This window comes from Loxodonta africana, chromosome 3 (genome assembly GCF_030014295.1).
Source record: "Loxodonta africana isolate mLoxAfr1 chromosome 3, mLoxAfr1.hap2, whole genome shotgun sequence".
Lineage (NCBI taxonomy): Eukaryota > Metazoa > Chordata > Mammalia > Proboscidea > Elephantidae > Loxodonta > Loxodonta africana.
In genome coordinates, this window is record NC_087344.1 from 195,711,380 (window position 1) to 195,737,223 (window position 25,844).

The 25,844-nt window shown below is 40.5% G+C and overlaps 1 protein-coding gene across 1 annotated transcript in view; it reads right to left on the reverse strand.

Moving 5' to 3' along the window:
• Window positions 1–4,616: 4,616 nt before the first annotated feature.
• Window positions 4,617–25,844, reverse strand: part of SLAMF1 (signaling lymphocytic activation molecule family member 1) — a 58,961-nt gene continuing 37,733 nt past the window's right edge. Inside the window, exons 5-7 of the mRNA XM_003415189.3 lie at window positions 22,763–22,836; window positions 13,719–13,811; window positions 4,617–10,379 (exon numbers count right to left, since the gene is read on the reverse strand). Of these exons, the coding sequence (XP_003415237.2) occupies window positions 10,329–10,379; window positions 13,719–13,811; window positions 22,763–22,836 (218 nt within the window). The 3' untranslated portion in view covers window positions 4,617–10,328. The remainder of the gene's footprint in view (window positions 10,380–13,718; window positions 13,812–22,762; window positions 22,837–25,844) is intronic.

Below are 25,844 nucleotides of genomic sequence, written 5' to 3' on the forward strand. Positions count from 1 at the left end.
AACAATTGGACACAACTTTATTTGAGGAAAAATCAGAGAAAAGAACAAAGAAAAATGAAGAAACTCCGAGAATTATGTGGGATAAAATCAAAAGCAAAAATTTGTGAGTGATCAGAGTTCCAGAACAGGGGAGAAAACAGAAAACACAGGGAAGATTATTGAAGAATTGCTGGCAGAAAACTTCTCTAATATCATGAAAGATGAAAAGCTGACCATCAAAGTAGCTCAGTGAAATCCATATAGGGTAGACCCCCAAAAGAAAATCACCAAGGCATATAATAACACTTGCTAAAACCAAAGACAAAGAGAGAATCCTGAGAGCAGCTCAAGAAAAATGAAAAGCTATATACAGAGGGGAAACAACAAGACTAAGCTCTGATTATCCAGCAGAAACCATGCAGGCAAGAAGGCAATGGGATGACATATATAAAACCTTGAAAGAAAAAAAAATTGCCAACCAAGAAGAATAATATATCCTGCAAAACTCCTGTTCAAATATGATGGTGAAATTAGGACATTTCCGTATAAACAGAAATTAAGGGAATATGTAAAAATCAAGCCAAACTTACAAGATTTATTAAAGCGAGTCATTCAGTTTGAGAACAAACAATATCAGACAACAGCCTGAATCTAGTATGCAAGATCATACCAGCCAGATACCAACCCAGGAAATGAACTTTCAAGGACTACCCAAGAGCAAAAGAATTACAACAGGGAACCAGAGAGGTTAATCTGTAAATGACAACAACATCAGAATAATAAAAGAGGGAATAAATGGTGTAGGTATAGAACTTTCTAATGGAGAGGAAGGCAAAGTGATACCAAGTAATAATAGGCTAGTTCAAACCTAGGAAGATAAGGGTAAATTTCAAAGTAACCACAAAGAAAGTTAACAAACGTACTCATCAAAATAAAGAAGAAAAACATAAAGTCTCAGTAAAAACAAAGTCTACAAAAACAAAAGAAATGAAAAAAATCCACAACCAAAAGGAATTCAGCACAGGAGAGTAGGAGGAACAAAGAAAACATCAGCACCACACACACACACACACACACACACACAAAAGCACTACAAAATGACAGCAATAAACTCACACCTATCAATAATTACGCTGAATGTAAATGGCCTAAATGCACCCATAAAGAGACACAGAGTGACAGAATGGATAAAAAACAGATCCATCAATATGCTGTCTACAAGAGACACACCTTAGAAACCAAGATGTAAATTTATTAAAAGTCAAAGTATAGAAAAAATTCATCAAGAAAACAGCTACCAAAAAAGAGCAGGAGTGGCAATACTAATCTTAGATGAAATAGATGTTAAAACAAAATCCACCAAAAAGAAAGAAGGGCACTATATCATGATTAAAGGGGTGATCCATCATAAAGACATAACCATAATAAACATCTATGCACAACAGGGCTCCAAAATACATAAAACTAACAGCACTGAAAAGAGAAATTGACAGTTCCACAATAATAGTAGGAGACTTCAACACACCACTCTCTGTAAAGGATAGAACATCTAGAAAGAAACTCAACAAAGATACAGAAGAGCTAAGGGCACAATCAGCCAGCTTGACCTCATAGACATATATGGAACACTTCACACAGCAGCTGCAAAGCATACATTCATTTCCAATGCACATGGGCCGTTCTCCAGCACAGACAACATCTAAGGCCACAGAGAAACCCTTAACAAAATCCAAAACTTTGCTATGATACAAAGTATCTTCTCTGACCACAACACCATCAAGATAGAAATTAACAACAGGAAGAGCAAGGAAAAAAAAAAAAAAGAATTACGTGGAAATGGAATAACGCCTACTTAAAAACCACTGGGTAATCAGAAATGGAATTAAAAAATTCCTAGAATCAGACGAGAATGAAAACACACCATACCAAAACCTTTGGAACACAGCAAAGGCAATCCTCAGAGGTCAATTTATAGCTATTGATGCACACATCAGAAAAGAAGAAAGGGAGAAAATCAAAGCATTAGCTACACAACTCAAACAGATAGAAAGAGAACAGCAAAAAAAAAAAAAAAAAAAAAAAAACTCACAGCCACCAGAAGAAAGGAAATAATAAAGATCAGAGCAGAAATACATGTAATAGAGAATACAAAACAACAGAAAGAATCAACAAAACCAAAAGTTGGTTCTTTGAAAGGATCAACGAAATCAACAAACACTGGCCGAACCGACCAAAGAAAACAGGAGAGGAGGCAAATAATCCAAATAAGAAATGAAATGGGGGAGAGTACAACAGACCCGACTGAAATAAAAATGATCATAACAGAGTATTATGAAAAACTGTACTCCAACAAATTAGAAATCCTAGAGGAAATGGACATATTTCTAGAAACTTGCTACCTACCTAAACTAACACAAAATGATGTTGAAAATCTGAACAGACCCATAACAAGAGAAGAGATTGAAAAGGTAATTAAAAAAAAAAAACTTCCCCCACCCCCCCAAAAAAAACAACCCTGGCCCAGATGGCTTCACTGGAGAATTCTACCAAACATTCAGAGAAGAACTTACACCAGTACTGCTCAAACTATTTCAGAACAGAGAAAAGGAAGCGATACTTCCAAATTCATTCTATGAAGCCAGCATAACCCTGATACCAAAACCAGGCAAAGACAGCTCAAAAAAAGAAATTTACAACCAATACCTCTCATGAATATAGATGCAAAAATTCTGAACAAAATTCTTGCCAATAGAATTCAGCATCATATCAGAAAAAAAAAAAAAAAGTACACCACAACCAGGTAGGATTCATACCAGGTATGCCCAGATGGTTCAACATCAGAAAATCAAACAATGTAATCTGCCACATAAAAAATAGAAAAGAATCACATGATCACCTCGATCAACGCAGAAAAGGCATTTGACAAAGTCCAACACCCATTCCTCATAAAATGCTCAATAAAATAGGTATAGAAGAGAAATTTCTCAACATAATAAAGGCACCTATACAAAACCGACAGCCAATGTCATTCTTAATTGAGAGAGGCTGAGAACAGGAACAAGACAAGGATGCCCATATTACCACTCCTGTTTAACATTGTGCTGGAAGATCTAGCTAGAGCAATAAGGCAAGAAAAAGAAATAAAGGGCATCCAAATTGGTACGAAGAAGTTAAACTGTCCCTATTTGTGGACAATGTGATACTATACATAGAACCCCCCCAAAACTCCACAACATAACTACTGAAACTAATAGAAAGATTCAGCAGAGTAGCAGGATACAAGATCAACATACAAAAATCAGTTGGATTCCTATACACCAATAAAGAGAATGATGAAAAGGAAATCAGGAGAACAATAACATTTTTAATAGCCCCTAAAAAAATAAAATAGGAATAAATATAACCAGAGATGTAAACATCTATACAAAGGAAACTACAAAACACTACTGCAAGAAACCAAAAGAGATCTACATAAATGAGAAAACATACCATGCTCATGGATAGGCAGACTCAACACTGTGAAAATGACAATTCTACAAAAAGTGGTTTACTATTAAAATGCAATCCCAGTCAAAACAACAACAACATTCTTTAAAGAGATGGGAAAACTGATCATTAACTTTATATGGAAAGGGAAGAAGCCCCAGATAAGTAAAGCACTATTGAAGAAGAAGAGTAAAGCAGGAGGACTCACACTACTTGATCTCAGAACCTACTATCTAGCTACAATAGTCAAAACAACCTGGTACTGGTACAATGACAGATACATCGACCAATGGAACAGAATTGAGAACCCAGATGTAAATCCATCTACCTACGGTCACCTGATCTTCAACAAATGTGCAAAGTCTATCAAATGGGGAAAAGACAGTCTTTTTAACAAATGGTGCTGGCAAAACTGGATGTCCATCTGCAAAAAAATGAAACAGGACCCATACCTCACACCATACACAAATACTAATTCAAAATGGATCGAAGACCTAAATATAAAGCCCAAAACTATAAAGTTCATAGAAGAAAAAATAGAATCAATGCTAGAGGCCATAATACGCGGCATTAACAGGATACAAACCATAACCAACAACGCACAAACTCCAGAAGGTAAACTAGATAACTGGGATCTTCTAAAAATTAAACACTTACGCTCACCAAGAGACTTCACCAAAAGAGTAAAAAGAGAACCTACAGTCTGGGAAAAAATGATTGGCTCTTACAAATCAGTCAAAGATCAAATCTAAAATCCAACACCTGTACAACAAAAAGACACATAATCCAATTAAAAAACGGGCAAAGGAAATGAACAGACACTTCATTAAAGAAGACTTTAAAGCGGCCAACAGACACATGAGGAAATGCTCTTGATCACTAGCCATTAGAGAAATGCAAATCAAAACCACAATGAGATAACCACCTCACCCTGGCATTCCTGGCATGAATCAAAAAAATAGGAAATACCAAATGTTGGAGAGGCTGCAGGGAGATTGGAACTCTTATGCACTGCTGGTGGGAATGCAAAATGATACGACCTTTTTAGATAACAATATGGTGCTCCCTTTAGAAAGCTAGAAATAGAAATACCATATAATTCAGCAATTCCACTCCTAGGAATATATCCTAGAGAGATAAGAGTTGTCACACCAATATGCATATGCACACTCATGTCCATTGCAGCATTGTTCACAATAGCAAAAAAGATGGAAACAGCCTAGATGCCTGTCAACAGACGGATGGATAAACGAACTGTGGTACATACACACGATGGAGTATTATGCAATGATGAAGAACAACGATGAATCTGTGAAGCATCTCATAACACGGGTGAACCTGAATAGCACCATGCTGGGTGATAAAAGTCAATCACAAAAGGACTAATATTGTATGAGACCACTACTGTAAAAACTCATGAAAATGTTTACACACAAAAAGAAACAATCTTTGATGGTTATGAGGGAGGGGAGGGGTGGAGATGGAAAAACACTAAATAGACAGCAGGCAAGTGGTAACTTTCGTGAAGGTCAAGACTTTACATAATACTGGAGAAAACAGCACAACTTGTACAAGGCAAGGTCATGGAAGCTCCATAGACACATCCAGACTCCCTGAGAGACAGAATTGCTAGGCTGAGGGCTTTGGGGACCATGATGTTGGGAACACCTAGCTCAACTGGCATAACATAGCTTATAAAGAAAATGTTCTACGTTCTACTTTGGCGAGTAGCGTCTGGGGTCTTAAAAGCCTGTGAGCAGCCGTCTAAGATATTCCACTGGTCTCACCCCTTCGGGAGCAAGAAAGAATGAAGAAAACTAAACATACAAGGGAAAGATTAGTTCAAAGGACTGATGGGCCACGTCTACCATGGCCTCCACCAGACTGAATCCAGTATAACTAGATGGTGCCTGGCTACCACCACGGACTGCTCTAACAGGGATCACAATAGAGGGTTCCAGACAGAGCTGGAGAAAAATGTAGAACAAAGTTCTAACTCACAAAAACAGACCAGACTTACTGGCCTGGCAGAGACTGGAGAAACCCAGAGAGTATGGCCCCCAGACATGCTTTTAGTTCAGTAATGAAGTCATTCCCGAGGTCCATCCTTCACTCAAAGATTAGACAGGCCCATAAAACAAAACGAGGCTAAAGGGGAAAACCAGCCCAGGGGCAAGGACTAGGAGTCAGAAGGGGACAGGAAAGCTGGTAACAGGGAACTCAGGGTCGAGAAGGAAGAGTTTTGACATGTCGCGGGGTTGGTAACCAATGTCATAAAACAGTACATGTACTAACTCTTTAATGAGAAACTAGTTTGTTCTGTAAACCTTCATCTAAAGTATAACTTCAAAAAAAAAGTGTTAAAAAGCAATGATGTTAAAATCTATGAGTAGGAACTAACTGGACGGCATCTAACAACACATTTTTGATTCTGAGTTGCAGTGTCCATCTTTGTCTAACTCCTGGATATTTTCCACTTCATTTCCTCTGTTGTAAACTTCTCGCCTCTCTTCACTCCTGAAGTCTGAGTTGGGTGCACCTCCTATGTGTCGTCTGAAGACCCCTTACTTTGTCTGTCGTTAAGGTGACTACACATTCTGATTTGCCCACCAGTTGACCTGATGTAATTATCAGTTGCATCCCCTGGCGGTGCAGAGGTTAAAGAGCTACAACTGCTAACCAAAAGGTCTGTAGTTCGAATCCACCATTCCCTCCTTGGAAACCCTATGGGGCAGTTCTACTCTGCGCTGCAGGGTTGCTATGAATTGGAATCGACTTGTTGGCAATGAGTTTGGTTTTTATTTTCAAATGGGTCCTAGATTGGACAGTAAATCATGCAATCACCTTTCACAATATTCTAACTGTGTCCTTTATATCTTCCACTGGATTATGAGCTCTAACACATAGTAAACCCAGAACACATAGTAAAACATAATAACTATTTGGCGAATGGGTAAATCACTGAGTAGAACTAGGAGTCTTATGTGAAATAAACAATGCAGTGACTTTGATTAGAGTCTCTCATCAATCCACATTGGGCCTCCAGCCTGTAAGTGTTTTGAGTTGATTAGAAACCAGTTAAGGTCTCAGGGAGTCTGTGACTAAGGCCACATTCTTTAGGTACAAAAGACGTGGTGCGGAGGCTGTAGTGAGGAGAAATTTATTGCTACATCACCCTCTTGTGGCTGTTGCGCGGAACTCTTCACAAAATTCTTTCAGGTATGACTATGGAGCTTCTTTCTAGGTTGGTGGTTCTATAGATCTCAACTCAGATTTCATCTGGGTTTCAGGTAGGGATTAGACATCGGTATTTTTAAAAAGCCACCCAAGTGATTCTCAGGTGGAGGTATCCTTGGGCGTTCTGGCATGAGTTGGGCCATGCTTAAGTGACCAAGTGGACACTTTCAAAACATGATTTTTGATAGATTTGCTTCTTGCCATATACCAAAGCCAAACCTTTTGCCACTGAGTCAACTCTGGCTCATGGCAATCCCATGTTTACAGAGTAGAACTGCTCCACAGACTTAGAAGTATAACTAGTCTCGTACATGCTGACCAAGAGGTCAGCTTTTGTCTAGATCAGTGGTTCCCAATCAGTGATGAGTTCACACTCCAGGGGACATTTGACAATGTCTGGAGACATTTTTGATTGTCAGGACTGGAGCAGGGGATAGGCTACTGACATCTAACTAGTAGAGTCCAGGGATGCTACCAAATATTCTACATTGCACAGAACAGGCCCCCACAACAAAGAACTATCCAGCCTAAAACATCAATATCGCTGCTACTGAGAAACCGTGCTCTAACTGTCCTTCACGAGGGGAAATTGGGGAGATCCAGGGAATGGGTTTGTTCTGGCCGTGACAAAAAAATAAACTATGCTTCAGAAAGAATTCTCCTCTTTGTACGGAGGCTGGCCCCGGGCCTTTGGTGAAGGGGGTACAAAGCTAGCCCTTGCCTGCTCCCTCAGAAAAGGAAAATCTCACAGTTCACTCATCAAATCAATCAGCCCACCTTCATTATTTCATAACTATAGCTACAGAGACACAAGGCCATGGAACTAATCGGTGTTTATCCACATACCTCCATGAGAAACACAAAACAAAGGTACAACTTCTTTGGTGAACTGGCAGTATTTTATTTATTTCTAGGAGGTAGACACACAAGCTTCATTAGCATAATTAATTTATTATACTTAGTGGTTTCTCCGACAGTGGATGCACCCTTTAACAATCACGCCCCAGCATGTGACTGGGGTAAGTGTCCTAAAGAGGCCTGGGACTACACCCAGTTGTACTTTAGAACGTCTGTCCCTTTTAAAACCAAGAATGGGTATCAGTTCCTTCTGAGTTCTCTAGAATTCAGATATGCTTGGTCAAAAGAAAAGAACCATTAGAGAAGAAGCACAGGGAAACTAGACACTAGAGTACTCATTTTCTTTTTAAGCCTGAGGAAAAGGAATGTTTCAGCTCCTCCCCTACAGCGCAATTTGGAGAAAACTGGAGGATGGGAAGAGTAGCATCTGAGGAGGCTCTCTGCTTCCCACTTGTAATCTGGGGTCTCAGGGTGCAGGACATAACATCAACGGACATTCAAGGGAGGATGGACGGGCCAGAAGACTTCCTCTGGAACACAGCCTCCACCTCCAGTGAAGACTTGAGCCCAGGGATTCGGGAATTTTTAGAGGAGAGCCTCTTCTTTCTCCCTTTGTTTTTGCCCTTCCATCAGGTAGAGTTCAGCCACAGGAAAAACCCAGGTGTTGGGAACTGAGCTGCTAGAGCCAATCGGAGCTGCCGTAAAGGAGTGAGTGCTCACAACCCAGGATTCACGAAGGCCAGTTAGTAGCTGTACAGTTCTTGAGTATAGACAGCTAACGAGCCTAAGGTTATAAAAAGGATGGTATAATGGACATTTATCATTTTTTTGATTTTTTTGGCTGTCCCTATCTGAAGCTCCCGTCCTATGTTTGGGGAACTCCCTAACTCATAAGAGGCAGAGCCCACCAACCACTGCGAAAGTGGAAAATGCCAAGTTTCAATTCCCAGCCTCCCTTGGAGGTGCGCATGAACATGTGACCTAGGTTTGGCCAACTGGTCCCAGACTTTTAATTAGAAGCTAGAGATGGCAAGATGGAAGAGGGACTCTGGAGAGCTCATTTTGGTGGCTGACAGTGCGACAGCAACTGTAATATTGAGTTTCCAAGCCCAGTGGGGGCGGTGAGGCAGTGGTGTCCAGTGCCTAGTGCTGGGGGTGGGGCAGTGACAGTGAAACTGTGAGGCCCAGAATCATCATCCCTGGACAGGCTTTGTGACTTTTAGCTATAATCCTAGCCACATCCTAGTGTCCCCCTTTCTTGCCCATTTTCAAAGTATAGTTTTGCAGAACTTCCTAGCGATTCTCTGAGCCAACCAATACCTTTTCGGTAGAATTCCTATAAAAATAATTCCAGAGTCAGTTTCTGTTGCTTGCAACTAAGAACCCTAGTACAGAAGTTCGTACTAGGAAATGGGACCCACCAAGCAACAGCACCTAAATGGGAAGGGACAGAATAGAGGAGGTAAGGCAAAAAGCAATCAGGAACTCAGAGTTCCAGGCTGGGAAATTGGTGACCCTTGCTATGCAACTGTGAAATAGTTGGTTATTTCTTAAAGTGCTTCATAACTGTATACGAGAACCTACAAGAAAAAGAGAAGCTTATATTAAGGAGAGTCAGGGTGGACTCGACGGCAATGGATTTGGTTCGGGGCTGAGCAGAGAATAGGAAGAAAATAGGACTTTGCCAAAAGAGGTTCTTTCTGCCTCCAACCTGCAATCCAAGTTACTGAGGGTTCAGTCATTTAAAGCCAAAATACCTTCATTTTCTACTTCAAGATGAAATTAGCACGAGGACAGCTATGCAGGAAACAGAAGGTACCTGGTACAGACCCTGGCCTTCAGTATCATTGAACCTTAGATCTGAAAGTGAGCTCAGAATTGGGTTAGAGAGACTTGTCCCTGAAGCTCCAGGTTTGTTGTTCAGGGGAATACACAGAGAACTAGGATTTAAAAAATCTCTTTCCGGAAATGAAAAATCTCCCTGAGATAAGTTCTTCTGAGAATCCCAGGTTCCTTTGTAACACATACCCCTAAACACTTGCCACTTGTCTTTAAATCTGAATGTCATTTGCACAGAATCATACTTTTAAGGCTCTCAGATGGTTGTCATTCCATTATTCAAAGCTCAGAGACCTCAAAGTCTTTCTGTTTATTGACTCCTTACCTTTTGAGTTTTGCAAATAAAATACCGACCCTTTTAGCTTCTTTTATACAATAATCTCAGAGTGTTTTACACGTAATAAGGAATTCACCCTTCGTTGCCCATCCAGAGAGAGAGAAACAGGCCCAGAGCCTGGATCAGGTCTGCACGGTGATCAGATCGTCTTCCAGAACAAACCACAGCAGCTAAATGTAAACTTTTTCAGATTCAGTGGCTGGTGGGCAGCTGCCTGGGATAGGTCATATATGTTCTGGCTTTCTGTCTTTGGCTTTTATTCTCCAGTCCCAGCAAAGAGCAAGATGCACAGAAGTCTGGACTCACTGGACTCAAGCTAATCATTTCATCTGCTGCACCACAGAGGTGGAAAGCTGTGGCAAGTCGCTCTGTTCCATGCCTGTGCCCACACAGAGCAGGCTACATACTTGGGAAGCCTCACTTCTGTGTCCATTTCACAGGTGGTTGTGGAAGAAACATTGCCAAGGATTTGATCTGAGAAGGGTACAGACGTGTAGAGTGCCACAGGGAACCTGGGGCCTGTGGCCCAGCTCCGTGTTTATTTTGGTTCTTTCATATTCCTTCAGAAAGTCCCTTCCCTGGGTCTGTGGTGTCAGCTCTCCGGAAGGGTCACACTGGCATAGACTGTGATGGAGTTTGGTTCCTGGTGGAGAAGCAGAAGGCTGCCGTGAGTGGAGGGACCAGATACTGAGTTCACAGGCTACAAATGGAAACAGCAATCCTTAGGAAAAGAAAAAGGCCTCAGAAATCCTATAGCATAGAGACTTGCTCAGGGACTGTCACAGCTGGGACATTGCTGGAGGCAGAACCCAGGTCCCCAGACTGCCTGTCCCATCACAAGAAGAGTTACAGCTGCCTCCTAAGCATTCACATGCAACCTGAAGATGGGAGGACTTGTCCAGAGTGATCTGAGAACTACATTCATTACCATCTCCCTTTTGACCTCTTCCCTTGTAAGGAAAATTGTTTGTTTTACTGGTAGGCATGGGGTCCAATTTGCAGAAGCCAAGAGAGTTTTAAATTGCTGAACTTTAGAAAGGGCTCATGAAACCTGAGAAGGCCCTGGGTGGTGCAGAAGGTTAACATGTTCAGCTGCTAACTGAAAAAAAAAAAAAAAAAGGTTGGCAGTTTGAGCCCATCCGGAGGTACCTCAGAAGAAAGGTCTGGAGATATACTTTCAAAAACTCAGCCATTGAAAACCCTATGAAGCACAGTTCTACTCTGACACACATGGAGTCACCATGAGTTGGAGTTAGCTCAACAGCCACTAAGTTGTGTAGTGAGACCTGAAGGGAGAAGAGAGCAGTGGTACAGGTAGGTGAGTGGGTGGGGAGAGGAGGTGGGAAAAGACCTCTCAGATGGAGAGGAGATTTAGATAAAGAAAGAGACAGGGATGGGGGAATTTAGGAGGTTTTGCTATAAAATGTAGTATAACATACAGTTCTCTTTCCACACACAAACTTCATTAAAAATCTAAATTTTTTTAAAGCTTTTGAAGTCTGATTTATTTTTAATCTCCCTTTGATTATGGCAATGTACTGAGAATCGACCTGAAGATGAAGACAAGGAGAGGAAGTCAGTACAACTTGACCAGGCAAAGTCACAGAAGCGTTCTAGACACACCCAAACACTTTGAGGGACCAAATTAACCGGGGCTGAGGGCTGGGGACCATGGTCTCGGGGCACATCTAGGTCAATTGGCATAATATAGTTCATAAAGAAAATTTCTGTGTCCTGCTTTGGTGAGTAGCATCTGGGGTCTTAAAGCCTTTTGAGTGGCCATGTAAGATACATCTATTGGTCCCAGCTTCGGAGCAAAGGATAATGAAGAAAACAAAAAACACAAGGAAAATATCAGGACAAAGGACTAATGGACCACATGAACCACAGCCTCCACCCACCTGAGCCTGGAGGAACTAGATGGTGCCCGGCTACCACCACTGACTGCTCTGACAGGGATCACAATGGAGGGTCCTGGACAGAGCAGGAGAAAAATGCAGAACTAAACTCAAATTCACAAAAAAAAAGACCAGATTTGCTGGTCTGACAGAGACTGGAAGAACCCCCAGGACTGCGGCCCACGGAAACCCTGCTAACTCAAAACCGAAGTCACTCCCAAAGTCCACCTTTCAGCCAAAGACTAGACAGGCCTATAAAACAAACAATAACACAAGTGAGGAATGTGCTTCTTAGTTCAATCAAGTACATGAGACCAAATGGGCAACACCTGCCCAAAAGCAAAGATAAGAAGGCAGGAAGGCAGAGGGAAACTCGACAAATGGACGCAGGGAACCCGGTGTGTAAAGGGAAAGGGGGAGAGTGCTGATACATTGCGGGGATTGCGACCAATGTCACAAAACAATTCGTGTATAAATTTTTGAATGAGAAACTAATTTATGCTGTAAACTTTCACCTAAAGCACAATAACTTTTTTTTTTTTTAGTTTTCAAAAAAGATGAAGACAGCGCACGCCCAGGCATACCTGGATTCTGTGTACAGTAGAGGCTTTGAAGAAGGGGGGTACTTGGTAGGCATTTCTGAGGTCTTTTAATCCTGGATTCTTTCCTAAAACATTTTATTTAATACAGCCCAACTGTATTAAAAAAAAAGAAAGAAAGAAAACCCTGGTGGGGTAGTGGTTAAGTGCTACAGCTGCTAACCAAAAGGTCGGCAGTTCAAGTCCATCAGGCGCTCCTTGGAAACTCTATGGGGCAGTTCTACTCTGACCTATAGGTTCACTATGAGTCAGAATCGACTCAATGGCAACGGCTTTGGTTTGCATTTTGGTATTAAAAAAAAAAAAAAAAGAACCATCCTAACATGTACGTGTAAGAAGTATTAAAGCCAAGAGGTGGGATTTTAGCCCAGAATTTATTTCCGTCTATTTCATAAAAAAGAAAGATTCCTGTAAGAAGTAATTTAGTATGTGCCAATTTTGCTATGACCTAGAATAGGTAAGTCTCATTCTGGGTTGCATGACATATTCTCTTTTAGGCTTAATACCCATGCAGAGCTCCACCACAAACTATTCTGTTTAAATAGGGCTGGATGGGGCCTTGGCATGAGCGTTTTCACAGAGCTCCCTAGTGATTCTGTTATGCAGCTAGAGCTGAGAACCACAGGGCTCATGTTGTGATTCTCAAACTTAGGTGTGCTTCAGCATCACCTGGGTTGTTGTTTTTTGTGTGTGTGTGTTGGTTCCTAGGTAATATCCCTAAATCAAAAAGCAAACCAGTCGCTGTTGAGTGGATTCTGACTTTTGGTGCAGCCAGGTGTCCAGAGTAGAACTGTTCCATAGGATTTTCAGGACTGTGACCTTTCGGAGGAGATTGCCAGGCCTTTCTTCTGAGGTGATTCTAGGTTGGTTTGACCCACCAACCTTTCAGTTAGTAGTCAAGCACTTAACTGTTTGCACCACCCAGGGACTATCCCTAGACATTCTGATTTAACAGAATCCTGGGTGGGAGGTTCCAGGAATCTTTATTTTTAACAGCTACAACAGTTGATCCTGATATGGTCCTTGGACAACTCAGAAACACTAGCAAGAACCACATTTTATGCAAATAACGTGCGCCTTCTATGTTTGTTTGCGAGCTGTGCCCTCCCACGCCCTGCCGCATGAGTTATTTTCTTGCACGTCACTATGCCAATTTTTTTACATGTTGCTGTAAAAAAAAAAATTAGCATAGCATGCTTACAAAAGTACCTAGTGGGAGGGCCTAGTTGGCAAATAAGCCCAGAAGGCGTGCATTATTTGCATAAAAAATGCAGTGAGTATGCAGTGAGCCATAATCTCTGATCAGATCTGAGTGGAAGCACTACAACCAACGCCACAGATGCCCCTTGCTGCCTGCTTGCTGTGGCCTATGTTCCCATACCAGGATTCCTCAATTTGTTGTAGTCAGCCCTATAAAGGTGCCTCCCTTTCCCCTCCTCTGCCCATTCCTTCTCTACAGAGGGGAGACCCTGAGAGATTCCTCACCTGGACAGGCTCTGGGACAGGCTTTGTGGCAGCAACGTAAATGGTGGTGCAGGGGTCCTCAGCTGGTGGGAAGTCAGGCTTCTTCTGAACAGTCTACACAACAAGCAAAGAGAACATGGGATCAGCTGAGCAGAGAGCTATTCCCCAACCAGCTCTCTCCAGGGAGAACCACAGATTCAAGCAGATTTGAGTTAGGGCCTTTGAGTCATTTGGTCCAACGTCCTTCCCAGGTGGGGATTCTCCCCCAACATCCCTGAAACACAATTTTCCATGCTTTATTTGGACTCTCCCAGTGATATCTGGGAGCTCACAACCTCCGGAGGCAGACTTGTTCATTGTCAGGGCTTCCTAGCTCTTTTAAAGGTCTTCTTCCTCCTAGTGAATGGAAGTTAGTGTGGGTCTTATAAGAGCAGCTGAAGAGGATGGGATCGTAATAGTATTTAGTCTGTCTCACTTCTGTCCCCAGCCTCACTCAGAGCTCCTTCCATCTCTGCCCTGTTGTTCCTGCTAGTTCTCACTCTAACATTCTTTCTTATTGCATCTCTTTCCTGCCCGAATATTGAACTTAATAATAACAACACATACGTGTCTGTTAATATTTAAACAAAGTTCTCCACACATGGTTTTGTATTTGCCTCACAACCATTTTATATGTCAAGTACTACTGTTACTGACATTTTACAGATGAAGAAGCTAAAGCTCAAAAAGGTTAAGAGCCGTCCTAATGTGTATCAAAGCCAAGAGCCCCGCCAAGTTCTTCTACCTTAAATTGCGTGCACTATCTCATCATCTTATTGGAGCCCTGGTGGTGCAGTAGTTAAATGCTGGTCTGCTAACCAAAAGGCTGGTAGCTCGAATCCACCAGCCGCTCCTTGGAAGCGCTATGGGCAGTTCTACTCTGTCCTATAGGGTTGGTATGAGTTGGAATTGACTCGATGGTAATGGGTTTTGTCCCATCATACGAGAGTCCCTGGGTGGCACAAATTGTTAAGCATTTGGCTACTAAAGAAAAGGTTGCTGGTTTGAATCCACTGAGAGGCACCTTGGAAGAAAGGCCTGGAGATCTGCTTCCCACAGGTCAGAGCCATGAAAAGCCTGTGGAATGTGGTTCCACTCTGAAACACATGGGGTCGCCATGAGTCAGAAATGACTTGATGGAAGGTGGTTGCTGATTCCATCATACTGTTCTTCTTTCATTACTCCAACTTATAATGATCTATTCCTGGATATTGAAAGTCTAATTTGCACATTAGGGCACTTAATTATACACTGTATTTAAAACATCAGGTATATTTACATGTTGTTTCTCCAAACAGACTGTAAATTCCTTGAGAAATAGCCTGTATTTCTTTGCATTCTCCACAATAAAATGCTGGACACGTAAAAACTTCAGTTGATATTTGTTGATGTGATTTTGAATGAGTTCGAATCCACAATACCAGAATAAGGTCAGCGTTGGGGTAAATTGAGACCACACCCCTGTAAGATGGAGATGACATATCTTATGCCAGACGGTTATCATTTCAACATTCTTTGGGGACACTGATATAAGATAATGCTTATCTCTACTTTCTCTGGTTATAGAGCAAGACCTGAAACAGCAGCATACGTGTTTTAATAGGAGAGAGAACTTGGCATTTTGTTTAAGGAACTGGAAAAATTTACCGGAGAAAAAAAAACTCGAGATAGGACATGGTGTTTGTCTTCACCTATTTGACAATTGTCATGTAGAAGGGGAATTAGATTTGTTCTGCGAACGCTTCCGGTTTAAACCAAGATTGGAATTTTAGGGAAATATTTTGGTTGAATGTAATGAAGATCTTTCTCATAGTAAAAGATGCTCGAATGTGGGATGAATTGCCTTGGAAGCAGCGAGCTCCCCATGACTGGGAGTGTTTAGGTGTGGGCTTCTCACACTTTAATGTGTATATGAATTACTTCGGGATCTTGTTAAAGGTAGGTTCTGTGTCGGAAGATCTGGGATGGGGTCTGAGATTCTGCATTTCTAATAAGGTCTCAAGCGATGCTGTTGTTGGGTGTCCTCAGTTTTAGTAAAAGTGAGCTAACCAACACTTTGTGAGTAATACTGTAGAAGATAATTCAAGCAGTAGTTGGTGGTTCAAGTTTATGAATTTCGCAACCCCAAATGATTCTTAGATACTATATTTTAGAGAAAATTCTAATTTAAGGAAGAATTTCTGGCCACAACGAAATAGATGAGGAGAATGTGAAAACAGTTTATTAAGAGACATTTATCAACAAATGGAACTCCTGCTGTCTTCCTGCTGGGAGCACTTGCTGCCTAAAGGCAAGGGGGCGGGGGGAAGAAAAATAACTTATGCTTCTAACATTTAATCAAGGAAATTTAGAAGGACTAATGGACCACATGAGCAACAGCATTCATCAGTCTGAGCCCAGAAGAACTAGATGGTGCCCAGCCACCACCACCAACCACTCCAAAAGGGATCCAAAGAGGGCCCCAGACAGAGTGGGAGAAAAATATAGAAGAAAGCTCAAATTCACAAGAAAGGCCAGACTTCCTGGTCTGACAGAGACTGGAGGAACCCCCGAGGCTATAGCTCCCAGACACCCTGCTAACTCAGAACTGAAGCCACTCCTAAAGTCCACCTTTCAGCCAAAGATTAGACAGGCCTATAAAACAAACAGTAACACACCGGAGGAACGTGCTTCTTAGTTCAGTCAAGTAAATGAGACCACATGGGCAACACTTGCCCAAAAGCAAAGATGAGAAAGCAGGAAGGGACAGGAAAACTGAATGAATGGATACAGGGAACCTGGGGTGGAAAGCGGGAGAGTGCTGATACCTTGAGGGGGTTGCAACCAATGTCACGAAACAATTTGTGTGTAAATTTTTGAATGAGAAACTAATTTGCGCTGTAAATTCTCACCTAAAGCACAATGAAATAAAACTTTAAAAAAGAAGATTTAGAAAGGAAGAAAAAGTATAAAGGAAATCACCCTTAGTCCTATATCACTTCATCGCAACATGATTAGCTTGTTGTTATATTCCGCTTTGGATTTTTAATCCAAGCATAGGGGAAAAAAATCTTTTTTTAAACACAACTGTAATCATTTAGTGGAGCCCTGGTGGCACAATGGTTAAGAACTCGGCTGCTAACCATAAGGTCGCAGTTCCAATCCACCAGCTGCTCCTTGGAAACCCTACAGGGAAGTTCTTCTCTGTCCTACAGGGTGGCTATGAGTTGGAATCGACTTGACGGCAACAGGTTTGGTTTGGTAATCACTTAATACACTTTTTGTATCTTGGTATTTTCAGTTAGGGCCACTGAGCTGCAGATTTACTCCAGGGGCATAATTCTCACACGTTTTTTGTGAATGCTGCCCACTTGAGTGGTACAAGGCAGTAGTAGCCCTCACAAGACATAGGAGAGCTCTCGAGCAGAGAGTAAACATTTATTAGATAATTTTCCATATGATTATAGTCTTTATAATAATATTGCATAGCCATTACAAATAAGAAAAAAGGAAGTGGTAACTTTTGAATAATTATTCATGTCATTACAATCTTAATTTTTGAATAATTATCCATGTCATTACAATCTTTATAATAATATTTATGTAGGCACTGAAAATAAGAAGAAAGGAAATGGTAAGGATAAGGGTAAGTGTAAATGTACATTGATGTATAAAAGAATAATAATTATGTTTTGTATGTTTAAAATACATATGAAATTAAAATAATGACAAAAATGGCACGTGAATCAGGAGAGTAGGGTTAAAGTGTTGTTGGGCTCTGGCATTGTCCAGGAAGAGAGTGATATTAGACCTTGAGAAGTCAAGGGTGCATTTTATAATTTCTAGGCTAGCCACTAAAAGAAGAGAAGAGGTTAACTACTAAGCTAATAAAGGGGAAAATGGAATAATACACACACATATATACATGTATGTATATATATACACATATATATATACACATATATATATACATGTATGTATATATATACACATATATATATACATGTATGTATATATATACACATATATATATATACCTACAAGTATATATATGTGTGTGTGTATATATATATATATACATGTATTTCTTTTCCAGGAATGCTCAGATGGTTTAACCTTTGCAAACAAATGTAGTTCACTATTAAAAAAAAAAAAAAAAAAAGAACCCACCGTGATTGAGTCAGTTCCAACTCATAGCGACCCTATAAGACAGAGTAGAACTGCCCCATAGGGTTTCCAAGGAGCACCTGGTGCATTTGAACTGCCCACCTTTTGGTTAGCAGCCGTAGCTCTTAACCGCTGCACCACCAGGGTTTCCATAGCAATAGAAAATAAGAATAAAAATCTTAAGATTAACACAGATGCAAAAGAGTGTCAATAAAATTCAATATCAATGTGTGATAAAATCTCATAGTACACTTGGAATAGAACAGAGTATTCTTAATTGGTAAAAAGACAGCTACAAAAATCCTTCAGCAAATATTGAACAAATATCAAATCATATTCAAAGCTTTCTTTTTGAGTTTGAACACATACGAGGATGGCACAACCACCACGTCCAACACCATTGTGTGGGGCAATTTTAGCCAGTACAATAGGAAGAGAAAAAGGAAGAGAAGGTATGTGAACTGGACGTGAAGACCTGAAACTGCAGTTTTTCACAGATGGTACAATTGTGTATGGAGAAAGTCCAAACAATCTGTAGATAAATGACTATGATTTACAAATGAGTTTATCGATATTGCTGATACAAGGCTAATATACAAAAATTGCATTTCTATACATTGATAATAAACAGAAACTAAAAAATTTTGAAAAGATAACATTGACTATAGTATTCCAAATAATAAATTATGAAGGATGTACAAACATTCTTAAGCAGAAAACTATAAAAGATCATTGAGAGAAATAAAAGAACATAAAAATATAGAAAGGGATATGCTATTTCTTTTCATTAAAAGACTCAATACCCTAAAGATGTATGGTCTCCTCAAATTGATCTATAGATCAAATGCCATCCCAATTAAAATCCTAGCATGATTTTTTTGGGAGGAACTTGACAAGCTGAATCTAAATATATATGAGAATGCAAAGGACCAAGAATGGCCAATAACTCTTGAAAAAGGTGGAAAGACTCACTTTATCAGACATTGATATTGATAATAAAGCTATAATCAAGACAGCATGATAATGGTGCAGGTATGAACACATAGACCAATGAAGTAGACTAGAAAACCTCAAAACATATCCACACCTATATAGACCCTTGACTTATTAATTATGAAAGGGGCACTGCAGTGTGAAAAGGGCAATCTTTTTGCTAAATGGTCAATGGGATATCTATATGGGAAAAAATGAAACTTGACTCCTCTCAGCTACACCCTAAAAATCGTTTTCAGGTATATAACAGATATAAATGTGAAAGATAAATCATACAGCTTTTAGAAGATAAGAGAAGGATATCCTCTTTACCTGGGGGTAGAGAATGATTTCTCAAATAGGAGACAAATCAGTACTAATTGTAAAGGAAGAGATTAATACATTGCCCTATATTAAAATTAAGAATATCTCTTTATCTAGAGATATCACCAAAAAGTTGCAAAAGCAAGTCACAGAATGGCTATTACTGCCAAAGGAATATATAAGGAGCTTCTACTGATCCACTAAAAAACAAAAAACAGAAACTCAAAGAAGAAATGAGCAAAAGATTTAACAGGTGTTTTAAAAAAAGGGATGTTAATATGGGCAAATAAATGAAAAGCTGTTCGACTTCTTTAATAATTATGAAATACAAAATAAAACTATAATAAGACACATCCAATAGAATGGCTAAAATTAAAAGGACTGATAATGCCAAATGTGCAGCAGTTGGGACTCTCATATATTGCTGGTGAAAAGTAAATTGGTACACCCACTTTGAGAAACAGTTGGGCCTTTTCTAGATAATTTGAGGATATCCAAACTCTCGGAGTCAACAACTCTATTTCTAGGTATACAGTCAACAAAAATATGTGCACATATCCATCAACAATCATGAATACAAATGTTCATAGCTCAAATTTTCATAATATTTCCAAACTGGAAATAACCCCAAGCCCATCAATACTCAACTGAATAAATTGTGGTGTATTCATACGTTGATATTCTAGGAAAGCAATGAAAATGAATTGCTGTATCTAAACTCAAAGGCAGGTATGAATTTCATAAAAATAACGTGGAGCAAAAGTAACCACACACGAGAAAACAAACAAACAAACCAAAGGATTCCACTTCGATATAGTTCAATAAAAGGAAAAACTGGGGCTTTGAACTGGCTCATTCCAGGTCAAACCCCTGCTGATAATTTGCATTTCCACCCAGGTATACTGAATCAGAATCTACATTTTAACAAGATCCCCAGGTGATTCTTATGTATACTAAAATTTGAGAACCACTGCTCTACAAATGGCTTGCAGAATTAGCTCCTAACCAGCATTATTAGCATCTTCCTGGGAACTTGTTAGACAAATTCTCAGCATGAGTTCTAACAGAAACGAACCAGTTCAAAGCCCCGGAGAAAACTAATCTATATTTTTATGAGTCAGGATAATGGTAATCTCTTTGGGAGGGAAAAGGGGGCGGTGATTAGAAGGGGGCATGAGGAGGTCTTCTGGGGGTGCTGGCAATGTGCTTTTTTTCCCCTGATCTGGGTGATAGTTTTATGGTATTGGAAGACTCAATACTGAAAGGCGTAATTTTTCCTCAAACAGACCTATAGATTCAATGAAATCCTAATATGATTTTTTTTTTCTTTTTGTGGAACTTGAGAAGCAGATTCTAAAATATATATGAAAATCCAAAGCACCAAGAACGGCCAAAAACTCTTGAAGAAAAATGAGGTGGGAAGACTGGATTTACCAGATATCAAGATGTGCACATTGAGATAATCCATTGAGCTGACATTTAAACCTGGTGCACTTTTTGTATATGTGTTACACTTGACGGTAAAAAAGAGAGTGCTAGCAGCATGAGATAGGGTAGACAAGGAAGGCACCATGGTAAAGATGAACTTGGCTACCTAAATGTGTAAATGTATCCGAGTGGGAGGGGTGTGCTCCAAGGTGTCTCAGAGGGGACCATGGACTGTGTAATAAGCCATGTAGCCACTAGGGAGCAGCATCTCCTGGTTATCAGAAATTAATTTATTGTCACCTGAGGCAATTTTCCAAGGTATCAATCAAGCTATCTTTACCTTCTCATCCTTTACATCAGGATTTGCCTCCTCCCACACCCAGGATGGCCGGATTTTAAACTACACATTACCTAGAATTGCTTCATGTCACAACATCCCTGTATTTAAGCACAATTTTTTTTTAGCCTCCCTCTCTCCTACTCCCAGCATATCTGCTCCTCAGCTTCATCATGCTTCCATTTTTTTCATCCTTCTCTACTGTTTCAGTCTTTCAGCCTAACAATCACTGTTTCGCTTTCTTGCATCTCCAGGCTACATGTCATCTTCAACCACTCTCCAGCCAAAACTCTCAAGATTCTCTTTCCTAGTCCCTTTAGCATCTTGCAAGCCCTTAAACAAAGATCAAGCCAACCACATCACTCCTATCCAAACTTTCCCCGCTCTCCTTAAGCCTGCATCTTTTTCCCTAAACATAGGAGAGTGTTTGGTAGCATGGAACCACAGACTCTGAGAATGCCAAAGATGGAGGAAGCCTTATACATTATGGTGTTTCTAGCTTCCTCATTTTTTTTCCTGTGAAGAAAGAGATGACCCAAAGATTACCCAGTGTTATGGATTAAATTATGTTCCTCCAAAACATGTGTTGTAAATCCTAGCCTCTATGTCTGTGGTTATAATCCCATTTGGGAATGGGTTGTCTTTATGTAAATGAAGAAGGAGTAGTATAGGGTATATCTTGAGTCAATTTCTTTTGAGATATAAATTTTACTTGGATCCACAATCAACACCCATGGAAGCAGCAGTTAAGAAATCAATGATGCATTGCATTGGGTAAATCTGCCGCAAAAGACCTCATTCAAGTGCTGAAAAGCAAAGATGTCACTCTGAGGACTAAGGTGCACCTGACCCAAGCCATGGTATTTTCAATTGCCTCATATGCATAGGAAAGCTGGACAATGAATAAGGAAGACTGAAGAAGAATTGATGCCTTTGAATTATGGTGTTGGCGAAGAATATTGAATATACCACGGACTGCCAGAAGCATGAACAAATCTGTCTTGGAAGAAATACAGCCAGAATGCTCCTTAGAAGTAAGGATGGTGAGACTTCGTTTCACATACTTTAGACATGTTATAAGGAGGGACCAGTCCCTGGAGAAGGACATCGTGCTTGGTAAAGTAGAAAAAAAAAAAAAAAAAAAAAAGTTTTTTTTTTTTTTTAAAGTAGAAGGTCAGTGAAAAAAAAGGAAGACCCCCAATGAGATTGATTGACAGAGTAACCTCAACAATGGGCTCAAACCTAGCAATGATTGTGAGGATGGCACAGGACCAGGCGGTGTTTTGTTGTACATAGGGTAGCTATGAGTCGGAACTGACTCAAGAGCACTTAACAATGACAACCCTAACAAACAAGAGAGCTGAGGAGAGATGGGGTAAGATAGATGCCAAGACACATGGAGACGTCCAAGGAACAAAGAAGAAGAAGCTGAAGAGATAGGGACCTTCCTCCAGAGCTGACAGAGAGAAAGCCTTCCCCTAGAGCCAGCGCTCTGAGTTCGGACTTCTAGCCTCCTAAACTGTGGGAAAATAAAATTCTGTTTGTTAAAGCCATCCACTTGTAGTATTTCTTTTATAGCAGCACTAGATCACTAAGACACCTAGTGTTTTCCATTATTTCAAATAATAAGTAGTCCCATCTGACACTGAAGTTCAGTGACCATTCAGAGAATTCTTGTTATTGATTTATGCTTCCCTATTTTTCTCTGCTCCAGAACTCATGTAGAACCATGGATGTCAGATGTTTGAGGAGAACTGGCCAGGAATCCTACGGGGAACATGACAGGTCCATCCCAGACAAAGAAAGCTATAGGACTTACACCTGAGTTCTGTACTTGGGCGTAGATAGTAAGGCTTTTTGCTTCCACGGTTGGCTGGACATGGTCTGCTTTACCTGGGGGGAAGAAGGTGTAAAAAAAAAAAAATAGTAGTTATTTCCCTCTGATCTCCAGCATGAACTCCTTGCTCAGGCCTGTTCAGTCTCCATTCCCCATTGCATACCCACCTTCCCTAAGAGCACCAGCTTTGGACTTATAGGGACAAAGCACTCGGTCCCAACACTTGTGTACATCTGCCATATGACACTGAGTTTGTTACTTGCTCCCTCTGGGCCTATTTCACTATCTGTGAAATGGGATTTGAAATACCTGTTTGGCAGGACTGTTGTGATGATTAAATCAGATATTATTTACAAAGTGCTTATATCAGTACCTGGCACATAGTAAATGCTAGTGTGTGTTAGATGTTACTCTCACGGGTGTTCCACTCAATTACTTTAATTGGTTGAGGTACACATCAGGTCTCAGGAGGGATCAGGGTCTGGAGAAGGACATCAGGCTTAGTAAAGTAGATGTTAACGAAAAATAAGAAGACCCTTAATGAGATGGATTGACATAGTGACTACAACAATGGGCTCAAGCATAGTAACAATTATGAGGATGGTGCAGGACAGGGCAGTGTTCCTTTCTGTCGTGCATAGGGTCACTATGAGTTGGAACCGACTTGATGGCACCTAACAACAAGAGAATTCTAAGTTACTTGACACCAGGGATTGTTACTTCTGCCTCTTTTGTGTTCTCCAGCAAGTAGCACAGCTTTCTCACTACCTGTTTCTAGGGGAATTGGTGGACGACAAGGATGTAGGAGGGATAACCCACCTGAGACTATTTGGAAAATTAAGCCACAGTGTCATTTTAATCCTCACTATTAGAACATTTTACTCAAACTACAGTCTCTGGAAATTAATACATTGCAGAACACTTTAATTTTTAGACAGGCTTTAAAAAGTTTTCTCTTCAAATTATAGAAGTAATATTTGTCATTATATGAAGATATTACAGTGAATAAAGAAGTCAATCAACAAAAGAACAAATATTATATGACCTCACTTATGTAAAAAGACAAGAACAGGCAAAGGTATAGATAATAAATAACTTTTATTATATAAATAAAGAACTAGCTAATATAAATAAATGATATAAATATATAGACAAAAATAAAGTTGGTTAGTGGTTACCAGGAGCAGGAGGGAAGGAGGAAGGGGGTTACTGCTTATGGACTACTGAGTTTTGGTTTACGTCAATGGAAAAATCACATTGATTAAGGGTAGGCCTGCACAGCCGATTAATGTAATTGCTGTCAATAAGCTGTACACCTGTAAAAAGTTTAATTAGCAGAAGTTGTGTGATAGCTATATTTACAAAAACAACGACAAAAAGAGTGGCGGCCGAGGCTGCTTATGTATAACCACACACCTCACTGGATTTGCTTCCTTGAATTTGGAGGTTTAGGGTCATGGTTTCATGGGACATCCCAGTTAATTGGCCTAATAATATGTTTAGTGCTTCTCTTCTCCCTCCTAGTTCAATGAGTTGTGCGTGGCATCTTAAAAGCTTGCAAGTGGCCATCCAGGGCACAACAATTGGCCTCTATTTGCCTGGAGTAACAGAGGAAGGGGAATCAGGAACAGGAGAAGAAAATGGAATGTGTGGCTAATTGCCTCCAAGAACAAATGCCTCCTCTGAGGCATGAGACCAGAACTGGATGGTGCCCAGCTACCGTTACTGAATGTTTTGATCAAAGATTGTATAGAAGAATCCTGATCAAAAGGGGGAAAATGCTGGATAGAATTTCAAGTTCTTATGGAATCCAGCATTTCTAGAGCCACGGAGGCTGGACGAACCCCTGAAACTATTGTCCTGAGGTAATCTTTAAACCTTAAACCAAAAATATCTCCTGAAGTCTTCTTAAAACCAAACAATAAAAAAATAGTTTAGCTTAATTGGTCAAAAATGTCTGCCTTGAGCATTATGCTCTTTTAGATAAATCTATATGGGATCGAATTGACAATAGCAATGAGTTTATGGGTTCAAACTGCCAAGCTTTCGGTTAGCAGCCGAGCACTTCATCACTGTGCCACCAGGGCTCCTTGAATAGCACTTAGGAGAGGTATATTTTTTCTTGAGCAGGAAAGGTCTAGTTTGTGTGTGGGAGAGATGGTGGAATGTGCTGCATGAGGGTGTGATTCTTAGGGACACAATGATGGGCAGCCACTGGGGAAGCTAGTGTTATTTTCTTGTGTGGGGTGTAAGCATGGAGTACCGAGTGGTTTCAACTTCACCTATTTGTTCGGGGTTGGTCCTGAAGAGGAATAAACACGTGTGTGTGTGTGTGTGTGTGCGTGCATGTACATGTGTGTATAGAATAGAGGGCAGGGGTAGTACAGGCGTTCACAGGCCTTTAGAGGTAACAGAAGGGCTGTAACCAGAGTCCTCTGAAATACAGCCTTTTGGTTCAAGTCCGCGAGTGTTTGGAACGTTAGAAATCTGTCCAGCACTGTCCTAGATGCTGTAGGGGATACATAGAGTATAGAACAGACCCCAGTCCTCAAGGATTTACAGTCCTTTGGGTCAGCTCAAGTTGAAACTTATAACTGGGGAGACAGTCCTAAATGGCCACACAAATGGAAAAAGTGAGGGTGACCACTGCCTCTCAAAAAGACCCCTGGATCAAGATAATTTAGTCTCATATGTTTTTCCCCAGTGCAAGGAGAGATTTTCAGGAACTGGGCCAACTCTGCCCAAAGTCCAGAAGGCCTTAGATCAAAAACCAAACCTGTTGCCGTCAAGTGGATTCCAACTCATAGAGACCCTACAGGACAGAGTAGAACTGCTCCATAGAGTTTCCAAGGCTATAGATCCTTACGGAAGCAGACTGCCACATCTTTCTCTTGCAGAGCAGCTGGTGGGTTTGAACTGCCCACACTTCGGGTCTAATAAAAAATATCTTAGCCTTAGAGCATCTACATTCTAGCCCTCATGAACTGTGTGGCATTGGACAAAGCGTGTCCTCGTGGTGGATCTCTCTTCTTGCCATTACTGTAAAAGAGGTGTAGACAGTCTA